General features: G+C 43.5%; 1 protein-coding gene across 2 annotated transcripts in view; it reads left to right on the top strand.

Annotated features, from left to right (window-relative positions):
- The window catches only part of CSTF3 (cleavage stimulation factor subunit 3), a 601,400-nt gene that overhangs the window by 61,548 nt on the left and 529,778 nt on the right, over positions 1-10,074 (top strand). For both annotated transcript variants that reach the window (XM_078680868.1, XM_078680867.1), the window contains exons 2-3: positions 5,274-5,375; positions 5,508-5,603. In XM_078680868.1, the coding sequence (XP_078536994.1) occupies positions 5,274-5,375; positions 5,508-5,603 (198 nt within the window). The remainder of the gene's footprint in view (positions 1-5,273; positions 5,376-5,507; positions 5,604-10,074) is intronic.

Below are 10,074 nucleotides of genomic sequence, written 5' to 3'. Positions count from 1 at the left end.
CATCTTATCCGGGCACACGGACAGCGGGAGGGGGGAGGGGCACACGGACAGCGGGATGGGGAGGGAGGGGGGCACACGGACAGCGGGAGGGGGGGACTTTAAAACTCTTTTACACACTTTCAGTTGAAAATACAAACAGGCAGTACCCACATACGTGAATTGTAAAATGTTGCTACATGCTCCATAAATCTGCACTCGCCACTGCTCTGAGGAAAGCGCTCCACGTTGTCTGTGCTAGTCGAGGGCGGCGTGATTTTCACAGGTACTTAAGCAGTCTAGGCGTAGGTGTGTGGGCTGGAATGGCGCCAGGGCCTTAAAGGTTAGGAGGCTGGGCACTCGCCACGTCCTCCCACTTGACGGGTGATTGAGTTTTTATCATCCTAATTACGGGCACCTGGACGCCAACAAAGGTGATCCAGGGCCCATGGATGGCGCTGCAGCAAGGATTAACGATCGGATTTACCAGAGAGGTTGAAACTCCGGACTTTACCTGAACAGGGACCTGCGACTGGCGAGAGAAGCACTAGAGGGCTCAGGTGACATGGTAGGCGCTGCCATCGCTGCTTCCCTTCTGGTACCTTGGGTGAGTTTATTTACCTCCGTGTTACGTATGAGGAGGACAGGCAGTGCACGCCAACATCAATAGATTCAATTCTTAGTGCTCCAGAGTCTGGAGTTAGGGAGTCCGCATTTGTAGTTACCATACACAGGCTGATACTCGGCCGCCGTTGGCAGATGAGTCACTCGTGACGAGAAGACTTGCGGGTGGAGCTCCATAATTGCGGGTAGTGACTCTACTCTGCAGGGCTGGCCAGCAGCAGGCAGGCTCATGCCGTGAGCCGCGGCGGAAATTCAAGTGTTTGCCGCCCGACTAGTCTCTTCTGATAATTGTCCAGGCACGGCTGTCTGGACTCCTGTGAGTCCTAGGGGAGGGGAGGGGGTCCAGTGACAGACAGTAATTAGACACTGTGCCTGGCAAGCAGTGGGGCCCCGGGGGCCGCGGCCCTTCTGCGATCACGGCTCGCGAACACGGACAGCGGGAGGGGGGGTGGAAACGGGGACACGGAGAGCGGGAGGGGGGGCGAGAACGGGCATACGAACAGCGGGAGGGGGGTGGGAACGGGCACACGCTGGTTCAAGACGGCACGGCGGAGCTTCTCAAGTAAGCTACTGCCCGGCCGCCATCTTCGGACAAATGACCAAAACAAACCTTCCCAAAAAAAAAAAAAGCACCGCCGCATGACTTATCGAAAAGCCTAAAAATCGCCGGAACGTCCACGAATCTGCTCCGGCATTGACGGACAGATCTCTGTTCCAATGGCTAGCCTCCATTTATGGAGCTAGCCAATGGAACAGAGGGGCGGGACTACACCCAGCATACTCTAAACAAAAGTTTTTGCCTGCGTGAAACGCTGCTTGCGCAGCTTTCGACAGGCGAAACCTAAAAACGGCTTCAAAGACTCCCACACTAGTCTGCCAGGGTGTGATTGAACATGAAAGTACGATCAAACCAGCTTTGAAAACATTACACTGGCTCGCATTATATGTTGAGATAAGTAAGGAAAAAAAAACCTGCGTTATACAAAATTCCTAGACCAGCGATCTCCAACCTTTTCACTAATCTCCTTTTGTTCAACGAAAGTCATCCAGAGCTAGCAAAATTATTAGTGAGTACGTTAGAGGCCACCCTGTGCAAGATCCCTAGCCGTGATTACCTCATAACAGGATTGCCAGCAGTTATGTAAAAAAAACTCAGTCAATTTGGAATACCTCTACAAGTGTAATCCAGAACATTAACTGCTGCAATGCATCCTAGCACAAAGGGAATACAATTAGTAATGAGTCTCCAAATACTGCATGATTTTATTCAAATATCAGCTTTAAAAATATTTGTGAAATTTATGTTTTGTGAAAATACACACATTTTCACCTAAAATACACACTTTTCAATTTTGGTATACACCTATTATTTTAAGCGAAAAAAATATCTAATTTGGTATGCTGGGCTGCACACATGAGAGCTACCAGTAGCTCACAAGCTATTGGTTGGAGAAGCCTGCTCTAGCCATATCTACAAAATGTTGCTACTTAATAGAGCATCACCAGAAACATATCTGCATACCACTCCCAGAATGCCCATACAGTTGGCAAAAACACCAAGTGGGCATTCTGGCCTTTGTAAACCTAAACCTCAATATGAAATGCCTTGTATCCCTAACTTGTAGCTGAAAATGATTTACTTAGATTTGGGTACCCCAAAAACCATATTCCTCAATTCCATATATTTCCTGGTGGGCAGATCGTAGAATGAATTGGCCTCAATTAACCCCCCCCCCCCCCTGGAATCTGCCCCACTAATGGCTTTACGATGACCATTAATACATCACACACTTCTGTTTGGCTCTTGGAACCTTGGTCACTGATTCTCCGATTGTGCAGAATAAGTAAAGAAAAGTGGCCATAATTTGTCAAGTGTTTATTATAAGCTGATCTTTATGTAGGTTTCTTAACACTGCACTTTTGGTTTGTAAATCGACATTTGTATTACACAGGTATTAGTACTCTCATTATTTGCTTTGAAAGACTTTTAACATGCGTGTACACTGTATCCGGGTTCTTTTAAACTCCACGTCCAACCATAAGTCAGTAGCAGGGTGCTTAACTTGTTGAGCCATCTTGCTGGTTTCTATACGTGGCATTAAGTATACACTATTATGGGCAAGTAATATTTTTGGGCTCCCATTTTAGTGTCTTGATATTCCTGCTGTACTTGAAAATCCCACTTCTATACCGAGCTTTAAAATGTTGGTATGATACTATTGAAGTGCAATGGTTTATTTTAAGAATACTGTTTTTTTATATTTTGCATCCAATGTGAAACTATGTTCAGTATCTAAACAGATAATCTTTTGACTGCTTGCGATCTATAACGTTAGTTAAATTTCTTTAATGGAACTATGCTTAGCTGACAGGATGATGTTTGTGAAATGTCATCTAATTATACGAGTTTTAAGAGCAGTTCTTGCGTTCACATTTGCCTTTAAACCTATTGGTATTCTAATGCAATAGTAAAACACTGACTTATAAGTTTTCTGTGTACCAATTGAGTGCTCTGCTTCTCGAGCTATTTACACGGCCCTCCGAAAATTGAGAGTAGGACATTAACACTAGGTAAACACCATAAATTAGCAGAGGTCCATAAAGCTTATTAAAAGCCATATGTTGAACGTCCATTTATCCCCAACAAATCCCATGTGCTCACCACGTTTTTGTTCCTTAAACTTTCAAGATGCTCTAATCCTAATTCATTTTTAAATTCTCTTGGCCCATCAGTTTGCCACCAGTTTGTTTTCTTGTACAACTAGTATCTGTCAGTCCTGCTTTTGTTTCAGTTGTTGATGCAGAATCTTTTTAGGTCTCGTGGCGAGACCTATAGTGAGCGACTCAGCTTTCCAGGAGACAAGAACTGGCCACGCGCATCTTCCAAAAGGCGATTGGAGCGGGCCGCGCGCACGAGAACGCGCACGTCGTGGCCATCTCCTGTCTCCTGGGAAGCAAGCGCGCGCGCGCACACACACACACACACACACACACACGCCCCCCCCCCCCGCACTCATGCGCACACACATGCGCGCACACACACACACCCCCCCCGCACTCATGCGCACACACACATGCGCACCCCCCCCGCACTCATGCGCACACACATGCGCTCACACACATCCCCCTGCACTCATGCGCACACACAGACGAGCGCACACACACACATCCCCCTGCACTCATGCGCACACAGACGAGCGCACATGCATGCGCACACACAGACACACACACGGGTGCACATGCGCACACACAGACGAGCGCACATGCATGCGCACACACAGACGCACACACGGGTGCACATGCGCACACACATACAGAGACCCCCCCGCCGTCGCACACATACACACAAGCGCGCGCGCACACAAGCGCACCCCTCCCCCTACGCCTGCCGAGCAGTAGCTATCATTGCCCCCAAGAAGCATCGCGACGTGAAGAGGACTGACCCCCGCTGCTGTGCACTTCGCATCCCCCACCAGAAGGTACTGCTATTGTGTGCGCTGCGCTCCGGACCCAAAGTCCGTGAGGCACGCACCCCCTCGAGCCCCCTGAACGATCGTACACTGTGTGGCCGTACTTGGGAGGCGTCCCCATCCTGTCTCCCGGCCTTGGTACGAACCGCACAGATCCAGCGCCCAGTACGCCTCGCCCCCCTTCCTCAGCGCCGTACGCTTCATATGCGAGACGCGTGAGGTTTAGCGGGGCCGCTCTAGATTTACCGTACGAGCCGAACTGAAGCGCTGCGAAGCGTACCAGCGTTAGCGAAAGGGGTCCACACGCGGCACCCGGTGCCTGGACCATTGTGGGACTAAGATTAAGCTGTGAAAGGTAATTTTGAGACCCGGTGACACGTGTTATGTACAGGCGATACATGCACTGCACGAGGAGACGCAGGTACAGGGGCAGACAGGCAGGAAGTGTTCCATGTGATATTATTGCAGGTGTAATTTTGTAAGTGTGCGCATTCCCACATAGTACAACGCCCCGTATTTTCTCTGTACAGTGTGGTTCTGTACTTTACAGGTAGCAGCCTCTGTGTCCACCTGTGTTCTCCAGACTCTTTCCTGCATTAGTCAGGTTTCCATATAATACTCTTGTGAAGTGTATACCTCACAGGCAGATCGAGGTGCTATGCATAAGAACTATATTGTGTGGTTCAGTTAAAATCAGGTTAAAAATCATTGATGATGAGGCACATGTAGATGGAACAGTATCAAACAGACCACATTACACATATTTACAAATTGGGTTTATCAGTTGATGGAATGGTTTGGCCACATTCGATTTTTGGTCACATTGTCAACCATCGTTGCAGTGTTAGTCCTAAAAAGTACATTTGAATATGGGTACCCTCAAACTGGTTTCGTCACTCGGGGGGGGAGGGGGGTGTATCGTGTGAATGCCTTTGTGCAAACAATGTTAATATACCAATTGCAAATTAAAGACAAAAAAAATTAATGCAAAGCGTTGTCATTTACAATGCCAGTAACTCAAACTTTAATGCTGCGAGACCTATTGCATTGCAAATGCCTGTTGACCTGTGCTTTTGAAGCCTAAATGTTTATGCCCTGGATGCTGAGTATCCGTATGTGTACTCTGGATGTTCATTAGATTATGTAATAAAACTTTTAAAAATAGCAGTAAACTCATTTATAGTTTTGTTTTTAATGTTATAGGCTGCAGAGTATGTTCCGGAAAAGGTGAAAAAAGCTGAGAAGAAACTAGAAGAGAATCCATATGACCTCGACGCTTGGAGCATTCTCATTCGAGAATCACAGGTTTAGTGACATAGGATTACATTTCCTACTATAGGTTCCAATCACAGTTTGGTTCTGAACCTGATACCCATTTTTTTACATTTATATAGAAGTCTAAATGCTATAATTTCTTTATTGGTTTTCAAATTTTAGAATCAACCTATAGACAAAGCACGGAAGACCTATGAGCGCCTTGTTACCCAGTTCCCCAGTTCTGGCAGATTTTGGAAACTGTACATTGAAGCAGAGGTTAATATTTTATTTTACTTTTCCTATTTACATATTATACAGTGCATTGTTGTAGAAATGTTAAATGTAGGTGAATAGATACAATAGGACAAGGAGGACTTAAATGAAACTATGCCTTCATTTTGTAAAGTGGTTAATGAAAATTCGTTGGGTTTTTAACTAATCGATGATTGTTGCACAATGGAGTTGCAACAACATTAAAACCATTTTAATGGTATGCAATGCTTTAGCCTTTTATTTACTCGTCATGTGTCAATTTATTGCCTCCTGTGTCATTTATTTAGATATTATTTTCATGGTTTATATTTTACACTTGCAAAATAGTTTGAATGGTGTTAAAAGTTTTGTTGTGATGTAAATACACTCTTCAGACTATAAGATTCACCTGCTAAAATGTTTGAGACATTTTACGTGATTAGTTTATAAATTTAGAAATTGGGAGCAGGAGTCAGTTCTGTACAGTTGACAATCCTAGTTCCAAAAGAATGATCTTCCTGTTGTGATAGCCACACATCTTTAAGGATCGCAGATTCCATAGTGATGTTTTCAGCATCAGCAGTCGAGCAATAAGTGAAGCTGCATTTAAAAAAAAAAAAAAAAAAAACATTAAATTGCTCTGTGGGTGTTTAATTGTTACATTTGGAACTAGCTTACTGAGAACCAGGTTCCGAAAGTGTGTGTGTGTTTTGAAATGTATATCTTGAAACACCTCGAGCAATACATATGATCTGTACTGATGGTCTGCTACAAAACCAAATATTTGCTCCCTGCTCTGGAAAATGTGTAATGGAGACAAAAAGCTTTGTTGGCAATTCTAATATGTTCTGTTCTGTCTTGTAATGGATTTTATAATGTGCATCAAATTGTTCTGTCACTCTAAACCTGCAACACACCCCATGTTCATTTGGTGAATAAGGAATAGTGGAAAAACCAGCCGAACAAATGGGTCCAAGTCAACTCCTAGCCTCTTTTCAGTGATTAAAAGAGAAGATTGGATCCTGGTAGAGCCTGTCCTTTCTTAACCTATCTCTTCATTTAATCCCTGCATCCTCACGTAATCAGTCATGTATGCCCTTATACTATCTGCGTTTGCTTCCTTCCCTAATACGTTTGTCTTCCACATTCCAAACGCCTATCTCTACTGTTAATGTGTAGACACCTCAGTTGAGATAGACTTTGGCACAAAAAGAACATCTGTGAGAGCTCTAGCTGTGGGAGGAACTTGTTCAGGAGAATGACGATTCTTATAGGTTCACCAACTAAAGAATCGAGATTTTATTAAAGACAAGGAGGCTAGCATTATGCATAACCTTTTATTAACTCCTTCTGAGCAGCAACACCACTTATAAGCACCCAGAATGGAACTTTACAAACATCACAATAAAAAAGAATGTTTAAACACATAAAGCCTCGGTGTCCTCCATTTTCTTCCTCTTTTGTTACTCTTCTTAACAACTTAGAAACATATAACCTGGAACAATCGAAAAACACCTACATATCTGTAATGCAAAAACATATCACAAAGGAAACTATCCCAGACACAATCTGAAAGAAACCAGTACCTCAATTCTTTAAAAACAGTACAACAATCCATTATATCCTAAAAAACCCTTTTTTAAGAAAAATCAAATTACTACATACTCAAGCCACATGGGAAGGGTATGCGGGATTATGCTAGCCTCCTTGCCTTCAGTAAAATCTCGATTCATTAGTCAGTAAACCTATAAGAATCGTCATTTTATGGCAAGACAGAAGGCTAGCATTACGCATGTTCAAAGCTTCCTTAAAACACATTTTGACATATGATCAACATCCTTAAAATAACATTTCCCAAACGTTTCAGCCGAAGACCAATCTGCAGCCTTCATGATCGCTTCTAATCTACCTCCTAACATACAAACCTTATTCACCATCGCACCCCTTGCGCTATGTGCAGTGAACTTGGACATATCCACACCTGCCTCCCTCATAGTCTCCTTTACCCACCTTGCGATGGTGGAGTTACTTACCAGTTTAAAGGGTTTCACATAAGAAATCAATAGCTGATCCACACCATCACTCCTCTGATCCATCATCCGTGACTCATACTCCTTAATACAACGTACCACATAAAGCTTAGATGCATTAGATTGATCCTGACATAGTCTTTGTTCTTTTACAGATCTCAAACAACACATCATCCGGTTGATACATACGTCTACACACCTCCAAAGCCTTGACATCTGAAACCCTTCTAAAAGAAATTAAACAAAGTATAGACAACTTCCATGACAACTCCCTTAACTCTGAATACTTATTACCTGGCCAATTCTAGAATAGCTTAATTACTAAATCAACATTCCATAAAGTCTTGTACTTTGATAAGGGAGGTCTCTTTAAATGGATACCCTTCATGACCATACACACCAAGGGACTTCTCCCTTCCTGCACTCCTTGCACCAAAGAATGTCCAGCTGCCACAGCTGACCTAGAACAATTCACATTGCTGTAAGACACACCTTTCTTGAATACATTTGCCACAAAATATGCTACCTCTACATCATTCGCCTCCACTGGATCCAAATCGCTTTCCATGCACCAACGAAGCCAAACTCCACAAGAACTCTGTATCTTTTCATAGTCACTGGAGCTCAAGATTCATTGAGCAAAATTAAAGCTGTTCTCGAAAGTCCTGACATTCCTCCTGTATACCTGATATCCTCCAAACTAAAAGGTTGAGAGAACCTTCCTCCACCAGAGGATGTTCTATCCCATCTACTCCTACCAATAGGCTCCTGGCCACATCTATCAAACAAGTTTCCTCTACTGCTAATTCCAATCCTGTTGGAAACCACAGCTGACATTTCCAAAATGGAGTCACCAAAACCAGGTGACAAACTTGTCACCTCACTTGCACCAACTCCCTCTGGATCATTGAAAAAGGAGGAAAGGCATACCCTTTTAACTCCTTCCAATCCTGCAAAAAAGGATCTATCGCTATTGGATCCAGCCTCCAACTTACATACTCCAACTTACATACATTGGTAGCTGAAAGGTCTGTCGCGATGCAAAAAGATCTACCTACTAAGGACCAAACAACTTCACAATCTTCTCAAACTCTCTTGTTCAGCATCCAATTGCTGTAATCAACAACATTTCTGGAATACCAATCTGCATCCACATTCAACTTCGCTGGTAAATATTCCGCTTTCAATACTATTTTGTTTTCCAAACAAAATTCCCAAATTTCCTGTGACAAATTAGCTAATCTCTTTAACCTGCTTCCACCCAATTTGTTCACATAACTTACCGCTGTCACATTGTCCATACGCAAAAGAACCGATCTCCCGATCAAATCTTTGTGAAAACTTTGCTGCGCTAACAAACCTGCTTGCATTTCCAAACAATTGATATGTTCCAACCTCGCCTCCATTGACCAAGCTCCCCCTGTCTCTTTCGTCAAGCAAGATGCTCCCCAACCTAAGTTGCTTGCATCGCTCTCCAAAACAAAATCCAGCTGACTCCCAAAAATTAACCTTCCTGTTCCATGCCTCCCAAGTTTTCCTTCCACCAGATCAATTCCTCTTTTGCCTCCCCATTCAAAAGAACCATTTCTCCGTACTAGAACCCTTCCGCCAACCTCTGTGTCTTCAGATGATGAAGCAGCTGTAGTGAAGAGGACCTGGGAAACTGCCTGAATCGAAGAGGACAAAAGTCCGATCACTCGAGCAAACTCCAGTAGCTTTACAGATTCCTTTTTTGACATCGAAAAAACGTCCTGTTTGATTTTCTTTACTTTATTTTCTGGCAAACGCAAACAATTTTACTTTGTGTCCACTACAAACCCTAAACTAAAAATTCCCCACTCTGTGAGGGTATTATTACTGACTTCTCCTGTTTATCACAAACCCCACATTCTCCAATAAATTCATCATCACATTCAGTTCCTCCAAAAGCATCTCCGCATTCTTATTCATCAATAAAGTATCGTCCAGATAAACTATTATTCTCATTCCTCTCTCTTAGCCTACCACTGGCCGCATCACCTTTGTGAAGCACCATGGCGCTGCTGACAAACCTAACGGCAGGCTTTGGAACTGAAATAACTGAGTCTTCCATCTGAACTGAAGACAAGCCTGACTCTCTTGCCATTGGAATGGTGAAATAAGCATCTTTTAAACCTCTTTCCCTTCCAATCTAAATACTGTAGTAAATGTATCCCCTCTATTTTGAAATGCCTGTATTAACAAACTGATTCAAATTGCGTAGATTTATCACCGGTCTCCAACCGTTGTCTTTTTTCTCCACTGAGAACAAGGTACTCACAAACCTTCTTTCCCCTTCTACTCTAATAATCATACCTTTCTGTAACATCTGATTTACCTCCTCTTGAATTACCTCCTGTAAATCTTCTTGGAACACCAACTCTCTTGATTCTACTAATCGAGTTGGTACTGACTTGAACTCTATTGTATATCCTGCTATGGCTTGT

The sequence above is a fragment of the Lissotriton helveticus genome, chromosome 3_1 (genome assembly GCF_964261635.1).
Source record: "Lissotriton helveticus chromosome 3_1, aLisHel1.1, whole genome shotgun sequence".
NCBI lineage: Eukaryota > Metazoa > Chordata > Amphibia > Caudata > Salamandridae > Lissotriton > Lissotriton helveticus.
Note: the sequence above shows the minus strand (reverse complement) of the source record. Positions and strands in the feature narration are given on the sequence as shown.